This window comes from Podarcis raffonei, chromosome 6 (genome assembly GCF_027172205.1).
Source record: "Podarcis raffonei isolate rPodRaf1 chromosome 6, rPodRaf1.pri, whole genome shotgun sequence".
NCBI classification, from domain to species: domain Eukaryota; kingdom Metazoa; phylum Chordata; class Lepidosauria; order Squamata; family Lacertidae; genus Podarcis; species Podarcis raffonei.
This window is the reverse complement of record NC_070607.1, coordinates 38,562,017-38,586,039: the sequence shown is the minus strand read 5'-3', so window position 1 is coordinate 38,586,039 and position 24,023 is coordinate 38,562,017. Positions and strand designations below refer to the sequence as shown.

The 24,023-nt window shown below is 40.6% G+C and overlaps 1 protein-coding gene across 5 annotated transcripts; it reads left to right on the top strand.

Moving 5' to 3' along the window:
• The first annotated feature begins 276 nt into the window (after nt 1–276).
• UBE2U (ubiquitin conjugating enzyme E2 U) lies at nt 277–23,967 on the top strand. Of its 5 annotated transcripts, none has more exons than XM_053392174.1 (12): nt 314–539; nt 629–729; nt 3,937–4,018; nt 5,623–5,715; nt 7,091–7,188; nt 8,800–8,926; nt 10,343–10,412; nt 13,435–13,523; nt 14,903–14,984; nt 21,500–21,597; nt 22,798–22,940; nt 23,835–23,967. In XM_053392174.1, exons 2-11 carry the CDS (start codon nt 649–651, stop codon nt 22,923–22,925), a joined length of 948 nt encoding a protein of 315 aa, XP_053248149.1. In that variant the 5' UTR covers nt 314–539; nt 629–648; the 3' UTR covers nt 22,926–22,940; nt 23,835–23,967. The 5 variants fall into 5 exon arrangements, with proteins under 5 accessions (XP_053248152.1, XP_053248149.1, XP_053248150.1 ...); XM_053392175.1 differs by having other exon boundaries at nt 22,798–22,949; nt 23,838–23,967; XM_053392176.1 differs by having other exon boundaries at nt 22,798–22,949.
• Nucleotides 23,968–24,023: the final 56 nt, after the last annotated feature.

Sequence of the window (24,023 nt, the reverse complement as noted above, 5' to 3'; positions counted from 1 at the left end):
GCGTCTGAGGGATGTGGACAAGGGGGTTGGTAAGGAAATGGCATGGGCTGCTTAGCCCCTTCGTTTCGCCTCCACGCCCCATAGCATTTTAAAGCACTTGCTTCCCCGCCCTTGCTTTTTTCAACACTTGCTGCGTTTGGAGAGCCTCCCTGCTTCTGTAATCTGATTCCAGCAGAAGTTGAAGAACCGTAGTTTCAAGGTCTGGATGAAAGCCTTCTTCTGATTGGAGGTAGGACAAAAGAGAAAACAAAGGCTTGTCCTGATTGGTTGGGCGAGGGAAAACTAATGAACCAAGCCGAGGGAAGGCACGCTGCTGTTGCTAGGTTACACTCCATACACAGAGTATGGCCTAGTTCTTGCTCTGCGTTTGTAGTTTCCCCTGCCTATGGGTGCTACCTGTGCCAGTAGCTGACCTTATATCTAAGAATAAGAAATGGATCAAGGTTGACTTCTTTGCTCTGCCGTCTGTCTGTCTTAAAATAAATAAATAAATAAATTGCCGCTTAAAAGCTCTTCTATATCAGGATTGCTTTGCCAGGGTAACTTTGTGTTGGCAGATCGCAGCTCAATTCAATTCAACAGTTTGAAAAGGCAAAATGTTCTAACCTTTTATTTTTGTGGTCTTTAGGACAGATTCTGTGGGAGAACATGAGTACTATAAATATGCACTCGAGAGCTTACTTGTTGCTGGAAAGAGAGTTTATAGAACATGAAGAAGCCAAGATCTTTGTGAGTACAGCTGGATTCCCAACCCCCAACCCCTACAACTTTGTTTACAGTGGTCAAGATCAAGACTGAAGTATAACACTGTATCCATCATCATTATAACCCCCCTCATCGTTAATAAGAAATGTAATTTCTTCTCTCTACTGTTCCATAAATCAAGATTATTATTATTATTATTATTATTATTATTATTATTATTTTAATGTTACACATGGTAAGTGATGTTGAAGAGCCTAATTGGATGAAGTGGGCTAGAAATATTCTAAATAAAAAACAGAGGTGGAGCAGTTTATTATGATTCTTTTTTTTAATGAATTGTGCATTGATTTTGTAACCAAATGATGAAAAATGCTTCTGACTCGGATCCTAACTGATCCTCTGCATATAGAGAGGATTCTTCCATTTGTAGAGGTGAGAAGGATCTAGTAGACATTTCCACTGATAACATCTTTTTGCCAATTTCTCCTTCCTATACTGCCACATATGGTGGTTCAAAGAGTCCCCCAATTCCCTAGAACAGTTTTTTGAGGGGCAAAGGGGCTCCAGGGAGACGAAATGAGGTCAATTAAAGTCACCTCCCCATTTCTGCTGGCTCACAGGATGCTCCTACCTGCAGAACTTGAGCTTCTGACCCATCTCCCCCTTTTCTCTGAAAAAGACCTAACTTTCTTCCTCATACTTCTTGAAATGCTGGGAATTAGTTTACTACCATCTCAAAGCTTCTCTGCTAAAGTGCTTAGGATGGTGCATAATAGACCAGCCCTTCCTTCTCCATTTCCTAAGAATAAGGTTGCCATCTTAAAAAACTTCACGACAGGCAGAAACCTTACCGGTACAGCCTTTTGCAGCACAGCAGTGGGATGGTGAGGAATGTTTTGCCTGTTGATCCTCTGCACCGTGGTCACTCAGCAGTTAAAAACACAGGAGAGCTAACCTGTGCCAACCCCAAGTGAAAAAGCCATAGAGTGACCCTTCTGCCATGTAGGGGTTTTCCAGCAATGCCAGAGCAGTAGCAGCCACCTAGCCTTCATTTGTGTGGGGACAACTTACAATACAGGGACACCTAACCTTTCTCAGCTCAAGGGCTGCATTTCCAGGGGGTTCATGTCAGTGGTAAGAGGAGACAGAGGCAAAAGTGTACAGAATACACCTCTCCATCCTTCCCTCCACCTCTCTCCTCCAGGCAAGCAAGAGGCATTATTACAGTGTAAGTGTGGTGGTTCGTGTGTTGGGCTTGACTGGGGAGCCCCGTGTTCAAATCCCCACTTCAGGCATAAGGTTCCTTGAGCCAGTCTCTCTCAGCCTAGCCTACTTCATGGATGTTATAAAGAAAAAAATGGGGAAGGGGACAACTGTATGTGTACCACTTTGAGTCCTTCTAGGAGGCAAAATGGAATAGAAATGCAATAAAAAATAATAATTTTTAAAAATCTAACCAGAGAAAAACACTTGAAGGTCACAGAGCTGGACCATTGTGGGATGATGTCAAGGAAGGGGACATGACCAGCTGAAAGTCCCAAGAGCCAAATTGAGGGTCCTCAAGGGCCACATTCAGTCCCTGGGCCTGAGGTTCTGCAATCTTTTCTAGATGATATCTGTCTCAAGAGACAGTGGAGTGCACCTCTGGGGATGAAGTCAAACCATTGCATTAGCAGCTCCGAAGTGACTTCCCTGGGGTGCAAGCCTGGGCTGCTTGTATGGAGGTCCTCGGCTGCCCAGATGATAAGACCTCCTCTTGGCCTCACTCACTGATGTGGTCCAAAGGAAAGCAGATCAATACATTTGGCACCAGCTTGGCTGCTAGAGTCGCCAGAAGGAGGCATATAAGGCGTCATCCAACCGCCTTAGGGACTCCACTCTGAATTTGTGTAGGGTTTATTATTTAGCCTTTTATTTTCTCAAAGATATCCCATAAGGCAGCATAAAGCAGCAGAGGCTTAGGATCAGAGTTTTCCTTCTCCTAGATGGGCTGCCTTTCCAGGTTGATGAACCCCATCTTCCCCCAGTAGTAGCCAAGCAATTATTATTTCCTTAGTACAAGGTAACGGTATATGCTATACTACTTCTCAATGTAGGGATGGATTTTTATTATATATCCCTTTTAGTTTTTTCGGGGGGGAGGGGGAGTAAGAATGTTGTATTGAGAAGATGATTTACATACCTATCCTTAAAGTAATAAATTTAGAATAAGGAATGGACTGTGGAACAATCTGGAGTTAAGATGAACACAGAGGAATGAACCAAATACAGTATGTGAGTTGTGTTGATGAGTTGTTTTGCTTGAGTAGGAATGAAGGGAAATGGTGGGAGAATGCACAGTGTGAAATATTATTTTATCTAAAACATCTGTCCATAGAAAGAATGGATCTTGCAAAGAATGTGGATTCCATCCTTTCTTTATTAGGAGGCAAATAAAGATGTACATGATAGGAGACTTTAAAAATATTGTAAACACCCCTTGCCTGCAGGGGAGCATGCCCTATCAACTCAAATGGATCTATAAATAATAACTAATTTCACGAGTGATTTAGGTGAATTTATGTGTGCATAAAACAAGGTATGTTGATAGATAAAAACTGCAATAAAACAACTTACAGACATACTTTGAATGAAAATGTACAAATTAACATGATTCAGATACACCAGGAAACCATGTTTCTTTCTCTCTCTCTCTCTCTCTCTCTCTCTCTCTCTCTCTCTCTCTCTCTCACACACACACACACACACACACACACACTATATATATCCAGGTGATGTACAGCCATATAAAAATTAATAGTAACACAAAACAATTATTAAAGTGACCATTACATAGGCTATCAGCATTCTGTCTGTGTGAATGGAGCCTGTCCAAATGCTGGATTTGCGCACCCCCACCCCAATCTTCTCTTCCACTTTCATGTGATGGGGAAGGAGATGGGAAGCTTCTGCTTCTAATTTTAGACTAACTGAATCTGAACCCAAGGAACTGGGGTTAGTTTTAAGTTAAGGTTAGTGAGAATAGGCCAGAATTAAACTGTGGTTTCAGATCCTAGTTTGTTGTCACTAGTCATAATCTGATCAAACCACAGTTCACCAAGTTCAAACATCACAGGGAACTGTGGTTATTTTAAAATCAGAAGCTTATGATCTCCTCTAGCACATGAAAGGAGAAGTAAAGTGATAGTCCCATCAAGTCTGAATTGGGCTGCTTTCATTTTCTTTTCTCAGGGCATTACTGTTGCTCCTGTGGGAGACAGCTTGATGGAATGGGTAGCTGAAATTGAAGGCCTGAAGGATACCTTATGGGAAGGTAGCCATACTGTTTCCTATAAATGTTGTGTTGCACTGTGATATTGCACTGCCAAAACAATTACGAATGCAATGTTTTTAATGTGCCGTTACTACTGCTTGCCAAATATATAACCCTTCACATATAAATGCTTTGCAGTCTCTATTGTGTTCTCTCTTCAATTACCTTGCAATATATTGAGGGATTATATTATATTGCCCAGTCAGTCTGGAAGTGGAACTTGAATCAATGTCTTCCAGATCTCAGTCCAATACCTTAACAGAAGCATTTCAAGAATAATTTTACTCCTTTCACTCTTTACAATCCAATAAAATATCTATTCCTGTTGTAAACATTTGTCTGGTTTTAACACCAATGAACAATTCACACTGGGTTGTGAATACAGTGTATAGCTTTATTATGTCATGTAGTGCTTCTCAACACAGATTTGAAGCATATATGAGTGTCATTAGGTGTGTAGACAGTCCTTAACTACATGAACAGTGCCAGTGGATTCACTACAGTTAGGTAACATATAGGAAGCTGCATAACATATAGGAAGCTGCCTTAGATTCAGTTGGACCATTGGTCCCATGTAGCTCAGTATTATCTGCGTTGACTGCTAGTAGCTCTCCAGGTTTCAGACAAGGGACACTCCCAGCACTACCCAGAGTCTTTCCCATTACGTGGAATGAAGCCCACACACTCGGTGCAAGTATATATGTGAAAATAACTGCTCCTGTGCTTTCATATATTGCATTGTGAGTTCAGTCTTAATTTTTCTAAAACTTTGAAATAATAGGTCACCTCCCTGAAATGTTTTGTGATGTAGAAAAAGATTGAAAGAAGAAGAAAAAAGATTTCAGTAACCTTTTGAAATGACTACACATGTATTGATAGCATTGCAAATTTTCAAAAGCAGATGTTTTGCAACTATGAAATATCACAGCATAGGCATTAATATGTCTATATCTTTATGTAACAAGTGGCATAGCATATAAACTTTAAACACAATGAATTCGAGCTCATTGCTCTATTATTTGCTAATTCAGAGGTGGCTATCCATACAGCTACCATCCCCAACCTAATGCGGTCTAGTTGTTTGGGTCTGCAGCTGCTATAGTCTTTCACCATTGGCCATGCTGGTTGTGGCAGAAGAGAGTGGTACATCTGATAGGCACCAGGTTAGAGAAGGCTATCTTAGAGGTATAAATGTGACACTGTATGCATCTCTCTAAATCCCCTGATGCACCTTAGGCTCCTTCTGCCCGTTCTCTTTCTGTTCCTGTCATCTGCTTTCCTCTCACACAAGTCCTGTTCACTACAGCAGGAGAGGGAAGGAGTGGGCAACAAGAGCAGGAAGAGAGTGGGTGGGAGGAGCTGCAGCTGCCTTATCTCCCATTGCTGCATTAGATTAAAAGGTTTGCATCCGGTGTCTGCATTGCAAAGTAGCAACCCTAGCTATAAATATTTCTAAAAGTATGTCAATATAAGGCTACAGCCTGTGCATGTTTACATGCAAGTTAGGCATATTGATGACAGCAGGACTTATTTTTAAGTAAATGCATGCAATTTGGGGCTACACGTGCACTTAGATGTTCTGATTTATTTATTTTTTGTACTAGGAGCTGAACTCCAACTATCATTAAGGTACACTGAAGAGTACAACAGAGTTCCTCCAAGCATCACTTTCAACACTATTCCGTTCCATCCCAATGGTAAGGATGGCACTGATGGTGGTGTCCTTCCCATGGTGGTTGCTTAGCAGCAGAGGCAAGGTGTCTTTGACCCAGTCATGCTCCTAGATTTCAGAGCGGTTCTACTTCAAAGTGCTTTTTAGCAGCTACACATAATTCAAATGCTATAAAGCCTTTCCTTAAGGATAGGAATCTATTGACTTGCTACATTTCTCTCAGGTCCTTAGAGCTGCATTTTAGCTTCAAAACAACCTTATAAAGTGGACTTGCCAAAACCAACCAAAGCTAGCTGTAGTTATTACACCAGTTATAGCTTTCTAATAATTATCTACTTGATAGTTAAGCTTCTAGTGTAGAAAAGTGTTGTGAATATGTACACTAACCAGATGAGGCAGAAACATTGTTGGTTTGTGGACAGTCTGATCCGGATAGAGGTGTACAGGTTGATTCAGATGCAGTTACAGTCCTGCTGAAGACTCAGTTTCACAGCTTGGGAGCCGCCATTGATCCTGCACAGTTCTTAGAGTCCAAACTGGCAGTGATGACTAGGACTGTCCTTTATGAGCTTCAGCTGGTACTACAATTCTGCCCTTTCCTCCAAATCAGACCTGGCCTCTATAATTCATGATCTAGTACCCAGTAGACTTGACTGCTGCTTCTGTAGTGCACTCTAAATTGTGCTGCTCTTTAAAGGCATCTAGAAATTTCAACTAGTACAAAAAGACACTGCTAGGTCTATGGTTGTTGCCTGTTTGTTGTCAAGCTCAACTGGAGGTAATGGGTCACATTTTTAAAGCACTAAATGGCTTTGGGACCTTGATGCATTAAATATAGCTTTCTTCCATATGGACTCTTTCATGTACCATTCCCACCCCAACAAGCTGAAGTTTGCTTACTATGTAGGAGAAGATCCTTTTTCAGTAGTAGAGCAGATTCCATAGAACTGGATCCCCAGGCCAGTATTACTGCCTCCCTTTAGACCTACAGGTCAGCATATGTCTTTTTAAGGAGGCCATTGGTGCAGTAACTCTGTTGTCTTTCTGCTTTTTGTATAGATTACTTCTGCTGATACATTTGCAACCACTTTCAATTTTTATTTTATTTTACTTTATTTCTGGTGTTGTGTACTTTTTTGCCTTTATTATGTTGTTTGTTCATTGCTATGACAATTTTGTTAGTCACTTTGAATTATTTAATAGAAAGCTAGATACAAATTTTAAATAACTCAGTTAGAGCTATAAATATCTGCATACCTTTCTTTTGTTGTCTAGCTGTAGGGAATAAAACTTATCATAGCCTGTCTAGCATAATTCTGATACAAAGTTTCAACTGTCTTATTGGCATATAAGTGTATGAACCTCCATTTTGAGCATTAATGATTTGTCTTCCATGCAAGTGGACCCAAAGACTGGAAGACCTTGTCTGGATTTTCTAGATGATCCTACCAAGTGGGACACCAAACTTACAATGACTGGTATCCTACTTTGTATCCAGGTAAAGAAAGAACTGTGCAAAAAATAATTTATCTTACTTTTCTTTTGTTATCAGGATAATTGGGGTCTGATGCCAGGATCCAAATAGCTTACTTAGGTTCATGTAATAGGTTTCCATGAGTCCAGTGAAGTCCCTGCCACCGCTCACCATTTGAAAATGTGTTCACTCTCCCTCCCATGGCACAAACTGTTTATGAAGCTTCCCTCGGTTTTACAAGTTTCAGAATCAGTTTGCTGGTTAGTAGGAGAGAGGGCCTATAAGGGGAAAAGTATAGCACACATCCACCAGCTTCAAAGAATTGTTTCCTCAGTTTTTTGGATTCCAGTCACAGTATTGATTTCAATCCTAAATTGTATTTGTATGAAGCAGGAACCGTTATTCATATATTTGTTTCATTGAACGCCATAGCAGTTTGCTATTGATTTTCATAGTCAAAACATGGAACCCAAAAAGAAAGGAAATCTGTTTCAGTCGAGAAGTAGTTGTTGCTATGCATGTAATATATCAGCAGTTTTGTACAAACTCATTTCTTTGGCCCCATTTTCCAATTAAGGTATGAAATGTGAAACTCAATTCACATTTTCATTTTGTTCATCTTTTGTTAATTCACCTCATTTTGCTCGTGTGCTTCACTTACTCCTTATTAGCCTTGTCTGAAACAGCTTGGACAAAACTGTTGTGAGAAGCAATAAAATAAAAGCAGAAAAGGGCCACCTTTTAAAAGCTGTAGCAGTAACAACAGTTCTTAATTTGGATAAGAATTTAATTTGTATGTGAATTATGTTTCAGACAGAACTTCAGACAGTTCTAATGGTGAACATGAATAGCCCAGCTTCAGCTTTTACCAGTTCTATCTTTCATATGTTCTTTCTGTCACTCTTTCACAAGCAAACCAGTGTGGGCAAAGTAATCAACCTGGCTAACTTTCCATCATGAATTTTTGAGTGTTCTGGGACAAAATGTGCCTACATTTCTTTGGTGCCATGCACAGACACCAGCTGAATCTTGTTGGGGAACCCTGAGAAAAAGCTGTGAGTGAATTCCTATGTGTGCAAAGTATTAGGCTGCACACGCCCCATACATTTAAAGCGCGCGCACACACACACACACCCCAATAAAAGAATCATGGGAACTGTAGTGCACCCCTCACAAAGCTACCCTTAACAAACTACTGGGGCTGGATGTGCTTTAAAAGTATGGTGTATGTGCAGCCTAACGCTCTGCACACGCAAGATAGGAATTCACCCATAGATTTTTCTCATGGTGGGACTGGCAGCAATCACTGCTGTAAGGAAGTTGAGGCTGCGAAGTCGCTTCCCTGTTAACTGGTTTAGCCATAGAGAGATCTGGCTCACTCCACTGCCCCCCCCCATTACTCCTCTTCTGCCACTCAGCCATGGCAGTCAGGAGTGGCATGGTTGAGGCAAACAGAGCAGAACGGTGGGAGGTGTAGGCTGACCATACTGTTTTCCTTGTGCATACACACATAGAGCAGGATTTGCCAAAGAAGCAAATGTTTGTATCCTTCTTTACAGTCATGAAATGCTTTTACTTTCTCTGAATTCTGGTGATTCATAAAGCTTTATAAACTGGTTCTGTATCTTCCTGCAGGTTTTGCTGTCTATTCCAGTTCTGAAAAATCCAGTGAACTTGGAGGCAGCTAATTTGCTGAAGAACAATTATCCCCTGTATAGGAAAAAAGTTATACAGTGTGTCAAAACTAGCCAGCACCTAGAAGGTAATAAACCTCCATGCTTTATGCTTTTAGTCATAAATATATTCTTTGAGCACCATGGGGAGTTTTAGAAGAACCCGTTTAAATGGCTTTCTTAAAAAACCACTATTTTACACAAGGCAGTAAATTTTAATTAGTGTGATTGGCAATGTAACTTGAGTATGGGTTCTCTAGGCAGATCTATGATCTCACAAAGCATATTTGCCAGGCAGTGTTCAGAGGTGATGCAGAGGTCATGAGCTGGGAAATGAAGCAAGGGCAATACTGGAATAGGAGAAAGTTAGAGTTGTTAGCCAGTGATTTCTTTAGATGCCACATTTACCCTACAGCATCACCCACAATGAAAAGTAACCACATAGCAATGCCATTATTTTGCTACTACTTTACATTAAGGTTTGAGCCCAAGTAAATATTGACATTGGAACTGAGATGAATCCTGCACCTTCCATGTATTCTGATCTCACCTGAGCAGATCAAAGATGTAATATAATTCAGACACGTTAAAATATGTGTAACTATAGGCCACATTCACTGGACCTCCAAGAGCAGCCTTTCTCAACCTTGGGTCCCCAGATGTTGTTGGACTACAACCAGGACTTTTTTTCAGTGGGCACTCACTGGAACTCAGTTCTGGCACCTCTCTTGTGGGTTCCAGCACCTCCAGTCATTCTAAGAGAACGAGGGAGGCATTCATGGTGAGTTCTGGCACCTCTTTTTCTAGAAAAATAGCACTGACTACAACTCACATCATTTCCTGCCAGCATGGCCACTGTCAAGGATGATGGGAATTGCAGCTAAAGAACATAGGGGGACCCAAGATTGAAAAAGGCTGAGCACAAGGGTGGTTTGGTCCTTCATATGGCAAGACCCTATATGAGCATTCTTTCCTTGAGGTTGTGTTTGACTGGAGGATGCCATTCTCAGCTGGGGTAGTTGTAGCATTATCACTATACAACAGGCCTCCTGGGTCAAGACATCATTTTTATTCTGCACCTGTGGTGTGCATGGGTTAGTTCAGACAAGTTAGAATCTGTTCAGGTCTTCATTGACCCCATACAATTTCCTATGGGTTTCCTAAGTATGGGGCAGCCTCAAAAGCCAGACAGGATCAAATGAGGCACTTGCTGCACATGGTATGTAGACAATTTGCCACTGCACTTTGAATGGCAGTACTTCTTCAAACTGTGGTGATTGTGCAAACTGCAGCAGTTGCATGTCCACCTCATACTTGCAAACACCAATTCACAGAACCATGTAGTTTTGGCCAGGTTTTGAGATTACTGACATTCCTGTGCACTGGGTTCAACTGCATCTGAACTATGTATTAGTGTTCCCTTTGGGGGGCATGATAGGATTGTAAGTGCCCAGAACATTAAGGATAAGCAAATCACATATTTTTAAAAGTTGCTCTCTTTATAGCTATCAGTTTGGAAAGATCTCTCAGCACATTCAGGCGTCCCCAGGAAGATGAAGAATATGGCCAAGAAAGGTAATAAATTATGATTAAGAGGCTGTAAATGGGCCACAAAAAGCTTCCAATTTTATAACTATCCAAATTAGGGTACCTGTATAAATTAACTCATTTTGTATATTTCTGGTTGGTTGGTTAATTAGAAAACTAGTAAGCCACCCTTCAGGGGGGAAAATCAGGATAACAATAAAATGATAGAAACAATAAAGATATAAAACCTCTATAAATTGAAACAGTGGAAGAAGCATTAGAACAAAACCATAAATATTTAGCAGGATGGATAAAACATTAATAATAATAATAATAATAACAACTGTGTATTATGCCTGAGTTTGTGTGTAACAGCTAAACCATGATTTAGTGTTACACACACGAGCCTCTGCAAGCCCAAGTGAAGCCATAGGCTGCAATGTTCCCCACTCCCTTCGTCCCATGTGACTGGGAGAAGGATTGAACTGTGATTCAGTATCACATTCCACAATTCATTGCTTGTCACTACATATTGTTACAAAAGTAACTGAAAACACAAGGGGGTCTGTAGGAAAGGTGAGCTTTCAGATACTTTGGACCTGCTATTTAGAGCTTTAAACACTAGTGTGAGCACATTAAATTAAGCTTAGAAATGAACCGGCAGCCAATGCAGCTGTTTTAGAGGAAGGTTTATACGAATTCTAAAGGCAACCCTATCCAGTAACCTGGTCACTGCATTTTGAACCAGTTGACGTTTCTGATTTGTCTTCAAGGGCAGCCCTACATAGAACACATTGCAATAATCCAGTCTGATTACTGGATTTGGAATTTGGATTTGGAATACTGTGTCTAAGTCATCTCTGTCCTGGGGGGCCATTGCCAATAACCAAATGTATCTAGAAACAGCTGAGCCACTGAGGCCAGCTGGACCTCAGGTGACAATATTGGTTCCAGGAGTACCCTCAAGCTACAAACATGCCCCTTCTTGAACTCCATCCATTCCCACCAGAATTTCTGTGGTAGAAAAATATTGGGACAGTTTTATGGGGCAGGAGAGCAAAAAGCTTTAGAGTTGAGGGTACTAGGAAAGTATAGAGGTGTCAGCCTTGTTGTTAGTGGCTGAAGAAGGTTCAGAGTTGAACAGTTTCTCACAACTTTAAATAAAGAGGGAAGTATAAAGTCTTTGAAGAGCAGCTGCTAACATCTTACAGGACAGCAGAAACAAAAGTGGAGGAAAGAGCAGGGCAGGAACATCAAATATACCAAGAATAATGATGTTCTTTGTGCTCAAGATTCTTGTCATTTTATAAGATAGTACGTTGCTGGTCTCCTTCCTCTTGAATTCTTTGAAGCCTGCTGAAATATCTGTGGTAGTAACACGCCCAGAGGGTTTTTTGGAGCTCCTATACATGGCTCCCTCTGTTTGGCTTATTTATAAAATTATGCTGCTGCTTTTATTTTTAATTATTCAATTATTTGATTTGGTGATAGGCCTATTTTATTGAAGTATGTCCAAAAGTGAATAAGACACTGAACGCCCTAGGCACTAAGCTATACAAAGGCTGCATACAACTCTGCCTGCTTTCTCATAGTATCCCCCTGCCAGAGAGAGAGAGAGACCATCCTTTTTTCTTCATTTGCACCGGACAGAAAGTCAGGAAAAAGCCCGCTGCCTAGCTCTCACCTGTTTGTTTGTTTGTTTGTTTGTTTGTTTGAATGACATGATTATACTTTTCTTTAAACACAGCACAGCATAGCTTCCTTCTGAATGTCTGAGAAGCCATAACCTGCCCTGTGTTATAGCCAAGTGTGTTGGTGTGTTTCTGACGACTTTATCAGAGGAAGAGGGAAAAGCTTTCAGTTGGAATTTCAGTGCAGCTCTGGGGGTCTTTAAATGCAATCATTAGGGATGAAAATGTAAAGTTTCAGTATCTTTATAAACTCCCCCTCCCACACTAATTTTTGGCATCATCACCACTACAACAACTCACAGAGAAAGCACAGGCAATCTCACAGCCATTGCACCCAGAATGTTTCATTCTGTGGAAGAACCTTCTTGGTCCTTAATTCAGCAAAGCAGGGGGTGGGGGGGAAATCTAGGTAGGCCTGTGGGATGCTAACTTGCCCCTCCCATGCTCATTTCTGAGGTGATTGCCTCAGTTTGCCTAACGGTAAGGCTGGCCCTGATCTTGTGGCACCATCTACTTCATGTGGGCTGTCCATCACTTTACAGAAACTGGACTGCCATCTCTCAGGGAAGCTTCGGTTGTATGCTGCATTACAGATTCTCCATTACGGATCCTGCATTGAGCAAGTGGCTGGACTAAATTGCCTCCAAGGTCCTTTCCAACACTGGTTCTGTTCTATGACTCAAAATACATCCTTTCCATTGTTTCTGATTTAAGACGAATTCAGTATTTATTGTGTTAGATTTTTTGAAAAAAACAAAGACCAGATCACAGATGGAAGTTAACTGCTTTTCTTTTTTTATGTGATCTCTTTCTACAAACAGGATCATGTTGAGAAGCAGGAATATGAATCAGATTTTCCATAGATATTGCCATCCTGCAAAATTTTAAAAATGCTACCACTTTTTTTTTTTAAGTCTGGATTGCTAGCAGCCTGATTCACATGGAGGTTTGTGAGTTGTGTAGAGAGGAAAAAAATTGAGGAAAAAATGGTTGGTTCATATGTGAACTTACTTTGCTAAACACATCCCTAATATGAATTTTTAAGGCTTATTTCTCTTGATGTTGTCCTAAGCAAGTTATAAGGTCATTTTTCTTAGTTTTGGGGCAGGTGATTCATACAAAGGGATTTGGGAAATAACCAATCCAGCTCACTCAAACTGGGTGCAAATATGTAGGCTTGTGTTTCCTTAAAGTCATACTGTTTGTCTTTGTGTGGAAAGTGAGTAGTAAGAAATGTGGTCCTTTCAAGCCTCCTTTCTTTTTCATTTTCTTGCTGATTCTGTTGCTTTGTAGAACATTCTGCCAGAAAACTTGTGTCAGATAGCTAATTGCATAATCCTCTCTGAAAACTCATCCTTCTCCCAAATGTATGTTTTCAGATATGTTACATCCATATCGTATGAAGAATATTACTGGACATGGTATAAATTGGCCACATCAAAAGCTGCAGAAGAGTTTAAAAGCCCAGGTAAGCTGATGCTTTTGGTTTAGCAAAAACTAAAGATAGCAAGCCTGATTCTGATCTTGTGCTAGATTTGAGTAAGTGCAAGGGCTCATTCTCATGACCTCCCAGTACGGCAGCTGCAGTTTTAAGTCAGGTTGCACAAACTTTCAGGAGCAATTCCATACACTAAGGAAATTTTTGAAGGAAAGCTGGCTCATGACTTTGTAAGATTTTGGTTAGTCCTATTAAAGGTATTATAATACAGTAGCTTCTGAAGCAGTTGCTTTTTTTGTTATGGACAAACGTAGCTACCTTCTTTTTAAAGTAGTTGCATGTATGTGCCAGTACCACATGATTGATATTTTTCACCCACCGTGTGCTCTTGAAATGCTCAAGTGATATGTAGGAGCAAGACTGGTGCACTACATTGTGTCACCTGAGGCAGACAGTGGCCATCATCCTGCCCCCCCCATTTCCTCTACCTCTGCTGTCAGTTCCCCTCCTCCTTTCCCTTCTGCTGCTGCCACTGTTACCCCTTCCTTGCCTCAACTAGTTACATTAAACTTAACTTCAGGAGTGCCAGCTTGGCCCCGCGACCATGGATGCCCGGGGCTGTGGGTGCCATGCAGTGTGCATGGCCCTGCCACTGGAATTTGTGGGTGCCCAGTCCCTTCATAGGGAATTTTGTGGGTGCTTGGACACCCAGGGCCCCAGGGAGTTGGCACCTACGCTTAAGTTTAAACAGAATTTCTAGCTGTTGCTGCCAATCAATGGCAGCACAGGCATTCTCCCAGTCACCTTTTTCAAAATGCCTTTGCTCTTCCTCAGAGCATGGCAGGGGGAAGAGGGGGTTGTACTGAAGCTTCTTGCTGCTCTGATGCAGCAGCAGCAGGGCTGGTGGATGGGCTGGTAGATAGGGGACCAGTTTGCCATTCCCCCAAACAGAATTTTTGAAAACAAAAAACGTGTACACAGAACAATTCTAATAATAAGTTAGAATTTAAAATAGCAGCAGTAATACAGCAAGGCATAGAAGTCACCAGTGTCTATGAAAATTGGTTATACCCTGTCTCCTGAATAATAAAAGGCTGGTGGCTCAGTTATTCTACAAGTGGGACACAAACACTGAGAAGGTCGTTTTCCTGGTTGCTGTCTTCCTAATGTCATCTGGCAGAAACACCCATAGAAGAAACCATGAAACATGTCTTAACTTCACTTTTGTATATAGGATTTTATTTAGGGTTCATGTTGCTCGTTGAAGTTTTCCATTAGCATTCCTTCAGCTTTCATACTATGCTGAAAGGCATAGTATGTTTAAGGATCAGGCTTGTCGTTCAGACCCTTATTGTTTCCACTAAACATAATTGTTCTCCTGTTGAAACTGTTGGCAATTATCTTTCTAGTGTTTGAAGACCCAAACTTCATAGGAAACCGCTATGGATGGAGGGCAGAAAATGTGGACAAAGGACAATGGGATAGTCTTACGTAGGTATCTTATGAAAATTCAAATTGTGCACATCTAGAAGCAGCAGCAAAATATGGTGCCAAATTTGGGGTCTTGGTGTTATAGTGATTATATATGCAAAATGTCTTTGTGAGGGTATCCGCAGTAAATCAAAATGCATGCTTTGAACTATGAAGCCACAGGGTCAAGTAATCATGTAGCAATAATAATAATACGGTGTAAGGTCTCCATCAGCAATGAGTTCACCTGTCTCTTTTGTGAAAGTTTAACAGCAGAAAGAAAGAAAGAAAGAAAGAAAGAAAGAAAGAAAGAAAGAAAGAAAGAAACTTCTGGTGTGTTTGAAGCAGGGGTTCCCAAAAGTTCATAATGCTGTTGTTCAGAATGCAAATTTGTCTCGCTTATAATGCTCAGGTGTATTATGAATTCAGCATTGTTTTCTTGAGAGGTCTTCTCTGGGTCAAAATATAAAAGGAGATTATGGATATGCATGAGCTGTAAGTTTTTAACTGCTCTTCAAAATTTCATTTCTATTTTCATCCCAGTCCTAGGTGCTAATTGTTCTAGGGAACTATTGAGTTCTTAAGTTACAGCACATCTCGAGGCAGCTCCTGAGCCTTGGGAGCAAGGGAGCTCAGCAATCCTTGAACTTGTCTGTCCAAATGAGCAAAACCTTGACAGGGTCTCCTTATAATTTCTTTCTGTAAACCCTTTCATTAGTCCATGTCACCCTAGTTAGACTCTTAGGGTAGGGTTCCTTCATGTCAAGCGGCTGCTGAAAACTCACTGAAAATATAGGCACCTTTTGACAATAGTAAAAGCAAAAAGAAAACTGAAATGACATGTTTGACTCAGAATTAGTTTTGGGGACAATTCTCTTTATTGTTTTATCCAATGTGTGTGGCTGTTGCCTCCTAAATAGATTTAAAATCTTCTCTTCTTCTTTATGTCTGTTTGGGATTGGGAGAAGAGGCTTGAATTTCCAGTATGCCTCTGATACTAGGTACTGGGGATATAATACTCATGTCCTGTTTGTGGTCTATGTGCATCTGGTTGGCCACCGTGAGAACAGAATGCTGTGGGGAGTGCGTCCTCATCCTTATAAAGGCCAATCATTCCATTTTATTTGGGACTTGCTCTGGGGACAGAGAAGCATGTGCACCCCTGTCCCTCTGACCCCAGAGCAAATAATCAGTCAGTCTGATTATAATGTCTAAAGGTTATAGAATAGATTATACCCATATGGAAGAATCTATTTTACCTGACTTGCACTATGTATTTAATGTATGTTTTGAAACATGCTGAAGAAGATTGCAACTAATTATTTCATATATATGTTTATATATACAGGGCAGGAAAAGGCACTTCACCAGATAGTTTTGCCCACAAACTCACAGAAACTCTATGAATATCTAATTTGAAGTTCAAATTGAAGGAAAGCAAACTATGGGACTAAATGAGTTTATTTTTCTTTCTGAAGAAACTCGAGGAATATAGGGTTAATTTTTCTTTGACACAACTTCCTTGTTTTATTTCCCTTAACAGAAGTTCTTTGTGTTATGCATTTGATAATTGCTTCATTATGTAGCACCACAGCATCCTACGTGACCCAAGAAAACATTCCAAAAAACTGAGAACGTCCTTTTTGACCCATCTGTCCATTTTTTACTTTTAAAAAAATGCAGCATGAACAGGCTGGAGCTGTTTGAGAAAGCAGCATTTGCTGTGAATCAGAGCAGCTTTCTCATGTTAACTTCATAGGAACATGAAAGAAACTTGCTATGAACCCCCCACCCGTTTGAATTTGCCTGAGTGAAATGGCCACCTCCCACTGCCATCTGGCGGTAGGAGACAGACACTTTCCAATCTGGTCTCCTTTTTATCTGTTGCTTCTTTTGGTTGGCAAAAAGCTGATTCCCCTAACTATTGCGTGTCCAGATGAGGACGGCAGCAATCCAGTTTTGCTTGTAGTGAAAAAGTTGTCTGCGTGCCTGACCCTGTTGTGTCGCAGCATAAAGCCATACCTGAAGGCAGAGATTGGCGTCTGAATGGTGTAGCAAGGCATCTTAGAATGTTGTCTTTTGCAGGGAGGTGCCAATTGGGTTCCGCTTCAGGCAGGAAATGCCTTGAGGTGGCATTGGCTGCCTGAGGAGCACTTCAGCATGAGCAGAGATATGTCATAGGCATCTTGAGCTAAGTGCTTAAAAGCAATAATTCAGTACAGGCTTCTAAGTAAGCTCTGCTCAAGGATGAAGCACTCAAGCATGTATTTTGAGTGTTTTGCTAGTATATTGACTATATTAATTTTATACAATATTTTGTGTATAATGTATATAATAAGATTTTAGATTTATATTTTTTTAGGAACATAAGGCACTCCCCTGACAATTAAGATCACATCTTAACATGCAGAAATGGGAATTTCCCCAAATACATACTCGTGCACGTGGCCCTGGATTTGTGCTGTTTCCTCTGTGCAAAACAATAAATAATAATAACAACAACAACAAACTTTTATTTATATCCCACCCTCCCCAGCCAAAGTCGGGCTCAGGGCGGCTAACATCAGATATATAACATTGGTATAAAATCAAACAATAATTAAATTACCTCCTAAAAACAGGTCGAAATCAAATTAAAGTCTAATTAGATGGCTTTCCGCAGGGTTAGGGTTGGGAACAGTAAGTTTGAACATTTGCAGTTTCTCTTTTAACATGTAAATTTGGATAGGAAGAAAAGAGCAGAGTGATAGTCATAATTTCAGCTCTGCTAAATATACCAGTAATTTTATCTCTGTGATTAAAGCTGAATTCATAAAACATTTTAAAACAGCACATAAGTCTGTTTTTATGTAGCATTTGTTCCTACAAACTGTGGTGAGAATGGTCAGCCACCTATTTTGTGGGCACCACTGCAAACTTTGCCTGTAGCAGCTTGAAGGATGTAAATAAACAGTTGTCTGAAGGCCCTCATTTTCTGGAGGCCCTGTGTGCTTAGCCTTGCCATTGGTGGACTTTCCATAGCTGTTGGGCAGGATGAGAATACCATTCAGCTCACTAAATAGTTGGAGCCTATAGATTACTGTCTCTCAGTGCAATTACAGTTGCCTTGCGGGGTGGGGGTGGGTTTAAGTTGATAAGCACATGTTAAGTGGTCATCGGATTTCACACACTGATACTTCATAAAGTACTTAGGGCAATGCTTATTACAGAACTAGTCTCTCTGCTGCAGAATGCAAGCTTCTGCTATGTACAGAGCTCTTCTGAATTCTGCAATTAAAATGAGTTGTTTGGAAATAAAAAGCTTCAAAGTAGTTACTAGTTTCACTTACAAAAACTGCTCCCTTTTTGACATCACATCTCTCATTTTGCTAGACCTAGTAAGCAACATTATGCACCAAAATGCTTCGTAGCCATAGTAATTGATCCTAAACATTTCTTTTTTCTGGGATATCTCCTGCAGTGACTGGGTAATATCCCCAGAACACTAGTGTGTTGTCATGTGTTCTGACATTCTGCAGGTGACATTCATGAGCAGCTTTTGCAAGTTTAGAAGGTCCTATGTTAGGCAACTGGACTTTCCGCAAGGAAGTATATCACATATATATGTCAGCTTCTGCCCCATGGTCATAGCAGCAACAAGAAATGCTGAATAGGGTTTTACAAGGAACTGTGGGCTCATTTTTTAATAAGCTCCCATTGAGTACTGTGGGGCAAAGTTAGTTGGCTCCAATTGGTGATACTTTGGGGAATGGGTGGTGATTAGGACATTAAACTAAATTCTTTCTTGTTGCAGCGAAGTGAGGCTTAGATTTTGTTCTTTTCCCCTTGATTTATCCATATGCACCAGGCAATGGAGTTTGTAACTATTTGTATAAAACAGCAGTGGCAAATAATAGCGAGAAAGGTACATATGAAGATGATTTTTTTTAAAATATTGGGAAGGGTGCCTCAGATTCAATTAACAGATTGAGAGAGAGCACAGGGTTTTTACCAGCTTAATGATCATTGAAACACTTTGAGCATGTAGTACATTTTTAAGAAACGCCCCCTGCAATTCTTTGTGGAAATCTAAACCATTTATGCCCCCATGTGGCTGAAAGGAGAATTCATTTAACCAAATTAAGTTTACATTTACAGTGGTACTTCGGGTTACACACGCTTCAGGTTACAGACTCCGCTAACCCAGAAATAGTGCTTCAGGTTAAGAACTTTGCTTCAGGATGAGAACAGAAATCGTGCTCCGGCAGCACAGCAGCAGCAGGAGGCCCCATTAGCTAAAGTGGTGCTTCAGGTTAAGAACAGTTTCAGGTTAAGTACGGACCTCCGGAACGAATTAAGTACTTAACCTGAGGTACCACTGTACTTGAAAGCCACCCCCCCCCATTTTGTCAGTGGGTGCAGGAGAATGGATAAATCAAGAGCTTATACAGACTTTTCATTTTTCAGAAGATCAAGGGGCTCTTGGGTTGATTTCCTTCTAGATTATGCATTGTCAGGAAGTAGAATTTGAGTTATGGTGGCAAGCAAACCACAAATCACACCAGACAAAACAGATTTTCTCCCACCAGAAACCACTGAAGTCAAAATATATGAATTTAGTGTATGTGTGTTAACTTTTGTGATTGTCCTAGACATCTGTTTAACAGTGTCACAAGACTCAATCCCCTCTCTATGCCTGAACAATACTTTTACATTTAAAAAAAATAAGGGAGGAACCTGTAAGACTAATACTGCTAAAGCGTTTATGTGACCCATTTAAAAGAGTGAAAAATTCAAGGTTGACCCCTCCCCATTGCAGCATTGCTCTGTAAATAATTAAGTTCTTGCTAACTTTTTTTAAAAGTATATTTCCATTGAAAGATCTCTTTGCCCCTCTCTGTAGCACTGGAGAGCATCTAGTAATGTTGTCTAATTTTAAGGAAAGGGTAAACGTGGTTCCAGAATTTGGGGGGTGGTATTGATTTAAATTTGCTTTCATTGTGGCTGTATTGGTACTCTGAGCAATCCACCCGTATGGTTGTGTGGGTAGGCAAAAAAATAATGATAACTGAATAATTCATCATATCTACTTTTTAAGGACCAAAAAACACATGTTGTGGGAGATCTGATTGGATTTCAAAGTGTCATTTTCCATGTTTTGTCTAGTCTTTTTAATGTTACCACTCTTCTATATTGTTGTGATGTGTAAGGGTATAGCTTTTCTAATATTACAGGGCTGTAATATTTCTTTCCAAGGTTAGGTCTGTTTTAGCTGCAACAGTCAGCTAAAGGATAGCCAAAATGCCCTACAGATGTTGTGGGCAGCAACTCCCATTGGTCCTGACTATTGTTCATACTGGCTGGAGCTGATGTGAGTTGTAGTCCATCTGCAGAGCATCTGGAGGGCACCATGCTGACTACATCTGGTGCATATTTCCCTCTGCCACAGCCAAGGCAGATAACTAGAGTTATTCCACTGGAATATATACAGTGTTCAAGTATTCAACTTTACATCGCATGCTGCCCGTTGCTCAGATTCCGGTGTGAACAACTGCAATTGGTATAGCAAAAAACATCTTGTTAATAATGTTTATTGCTCTGAAAACAATGGCGCAAAATGCAAAGAAGCAATATGAGCAGAGCATTTAAAATAAATGAATTCTGGGAATTGCGTTTGCTGTTGTGAGTGAGAGCATGTGAGGTGCCAAGGCACACGCATTCTTGTCCGCAGGAGTCCGTAAGTGCATGCCTGGGAATGTGGGTTATCCTGCCAATCCTACTTCAAAGGGTCTCTTTCATGCTTAGCAGATAAGAACCTGCTTTGTTATCTTGCTGAAAGTTGGGTAAAGTGCTAAATATCTTGAAGAGCAAAGCCTCAGTCAGGACCTGCCCACATTTTCATGAGGCAAGCTGAAACAATTGCAGCATTCAGCTGGGGGTGGCAAATGGGTGCTCCCAAGACCTCTGCTTGCCTTGTGGGTTTAAGTACAACATCTAGGCGCAGCAGCAAAGCAGCAGTGGTGGTGCAGGGGCTCTCCCAGTCACCTTGCCCAGAATGCCTTGCTCTGAGAAAAGACCCCTTGGCCCTTCCTCAGAGCAATGTAGGGAGGAGGTGGAGAGGATGCCAGTGTTTCCACCATTAGCATGGGGGGGGATGATAAAGGGGGGGGAGAAGGAAGTGGGGTAGGTGGCCATGTCAGGGGCTAGAGGAAGAAGATAAGGAAAAGGTGGCACTAGTGGCTAGGAGGAGGAGGAGTTTGGGCAGAGGTGAGGAGGCTGTGGCCACTCACGTCAAGCAATGCAATCTCTTGTACCAGCATTGCCCCCAGCTGTTTTGTTTTTGTGCATGCTGAAGTATTTTTTCAGATAAGAATTAACTTTGAACTATTCTGGAGCCCTAACCTGAAAGCCATCTGCTGCAGATAAGATTAACTGAAAATCAATTAGGTTTCTAAGACTTTACTTCTGGTACTGTAGCAAACAAGTCCATGTTTCTGTTCATGGCCCAAGTTACGTTCAACTGGGCTCATTTCCTTTTTGGTTCTTTATCATTTCAGGCATCGATTGTTAATCTCTGAGTTTATCAAAAACCAAAAGAGAGAAAGATTGGTAGAAAGCAAGAAAAGTTATCATCCTCTGCTAAGCCCATCTCCAGGTACTTCTCAGACTCCAAGATTTTTGTTTTTTACTTTCTTTGAAGCGACATGTGTAGGCGGAAGAAATAGCCAACTTTCCCTGAAGTAATTGGGACTGTTGCTTGTCAGCTTAGAGCTAAACTGATTTTATAATATACTATATAAAAATGTAGCCATCCCTTTTCACTGTTGAAGATCATGTCATTTAGATGAATGAAAAGGTGTATAGGTGTTACACACTTCCTTCTTTGTGAAGAGCATTGGGGGGGGGTCCTATTAGGACTAGGACAAAATCCTCCTATTTTGCACCAAACTACTGCTGCACAAACATGGAGAGTGCCATTCCAATTCCTTTCTGGATTGCAATGGGAACCTCAAATGAAGACCTTCCAGGTGGTGGCTTAATGCTTGGAGGGCTAGCTTGGAACAGTACGCCATCACAGAGAAGATTGATCTGCCAGATTGAAGATATTTCCCAAAACTTAATGATCCATCCCTGACAAATGCTTATCAGTCTTCCCTGTAACACCTCCAGAGGATGATTTCACATTCTCCCTAGGCAATCAGGTCTATGGCCCAGAAATGCAAGACAGGATTCTTTCCATAATATGCGGCTTAAATCATTGTTGCCACGCTGTCTCTTGTCCTTGCATGAGTGGCAAAGGTGAACCTCAATCTTCCCTGTGAGTACATTTTCAACATATGGAAAATGTTATTGTACTCTCCTTTAATCATATCTTCTGTAGCATAAAGATATCTGGTTTCCTCTTTTCTACTATCTGCATGGTGGGCAGATTTCTATAAAATGTGTTAACTTTTTCTGTAAAACCCAACATGTAAACATTTTGAGCATACACTCTACCTGATGGACTTTTGCATACACAAAACAAATTTTATACCTAAAACAATAAATATTAACCCAAATCAAAGGTCCTACCATCTTAAGCCATATTTCCAGACACAAATAATTATATGCATATTATTTCTCAAAATGATCATAAAAAGTCACTTCAAAGTAACTACCCTACTCCTAATATACTAAAACACCATTTGAGTTCTTTGAAATATAAGAAAAATTATCTAGCACATATGTTAATATAGTATACCACTTTTTAAAATTTTTAAAAACCACAAATGTTGCGCTCCAATTTACTTACAGTTTTACACACAAAAAATCATTTATTCTCTTGTTTCCTTTTGCATAATTCCTACTATGAAAGCATCTGGATCACAGAATACTTCTGGAAGAGAGTCTAAGAACAGGAGCCAGGATGAGGAGCAATGGGAGAAGGAAGCGGAAGATCTAGTAATGTGGTCTGCAAGTCTTGAGCACATGAAATTGGATTAAACTACGATCACTAATGTAATCAAGGTTGAGAGCAATATTGTTGTTGCAATAGGATCAAATGTCCAGCCATTAACCAGACCCCCCTACCCTGTACAGTTTAATACGAAGGAGATCACCTGCATATTAACTGTGCAGTTTAATAAGTGGGTGGCATGTTCTCATAGTCAAGGGTCCTCTGCCTGAATCACAGCCCCCAAAGTTCTGTATTATGAGGCTGTGAATACTGACAAATTGATGAGCAGAGATTGATGGTGGGTTACATAAGCCTTGGTTGGGTTTTTTTTAAGTGTTTCATTATAGATAAAGACTACAAATGAAGTGCTCACACTTTAGCACCAATGTGGTGCTGCTGCTGTTGTGATTTATTTTAATACCTGGGCATATAATGTGTGCAGGATGCTTGATGAAGTGAAGACAGAGAAAGGGGAGGCAAATGAATGCAGAGATAGAAAGGGGAAGAGCATGGGATTGTTTCAATTGCACGTACTTAAGCTTAGTTAGAATGTAGTATGCTGACTAGGGGGATGTTCCAAAGACTTAAAAGTTTGGAGGAACGTGGAACCTCTGACTTTGAGTACATTACCCGGTAGTCAGTTTTCATCTTCTGCAATCTTTTGCTCCATAGGTGATAAAACATGGAGCACCTGTGGCGAACTTCCAACAATACCTTCCAGCCCCTGTGACTCCAGCAAAATCCCTATATTTGGTATCAAGTTGTTGGGTTTTACTGACCTGAAGTCAACTTTGGTGTAAAGCAGTCTAAAATCATGTCAGCCATAGGTCCAGCCTTATTATTTTTATAATATCATCCATATAAAAATCAACATATATATTAGTGAGCATAAATGAAGGAGTATTAGCTCACTATATGTGAGAAACATTTTCATCATTGCTACCATTTTTCTTCAGCAGGTCAAGAACATAATTGAGGATATCCATGCTTCTTCCACTGTACCCTTGTCAACATATTTCCCTATCTAATAATGACTTACTAGCTATTCCTGACCCTACTATTGGTTAGAAAATATAATTTCTCTTACTATTCCATGTGTCTGTTTCTTGTCCTCATATAACCCATGTGCTCTGAGGCACAGCCCT

Bases quoted from the DNA above. Each gene is read 5' to 3' on its own strand.
- UBE2U (XM_053392177.1), top strand. From the start codon at position 649: ATGAGTACTATAAATATGCACTCGAGAGCTTACTTGTTGCTGGAAAGA. The intron at 7,189-8,799 runs GTAAAGAAAGAA...ATCTTCCTGCAG, and splicing joins GTATCCTACTTTGTATCCAG to GTTTTGCTGTCTATTCCAGT. The intron at 13,524-14,902 runs GTAAGCTGATGC...TTATCTTTCTAG, and splicing joins AGAAGAGTTTAAAAGCCCAG to TGTTTGAAGACCCAAACTTC.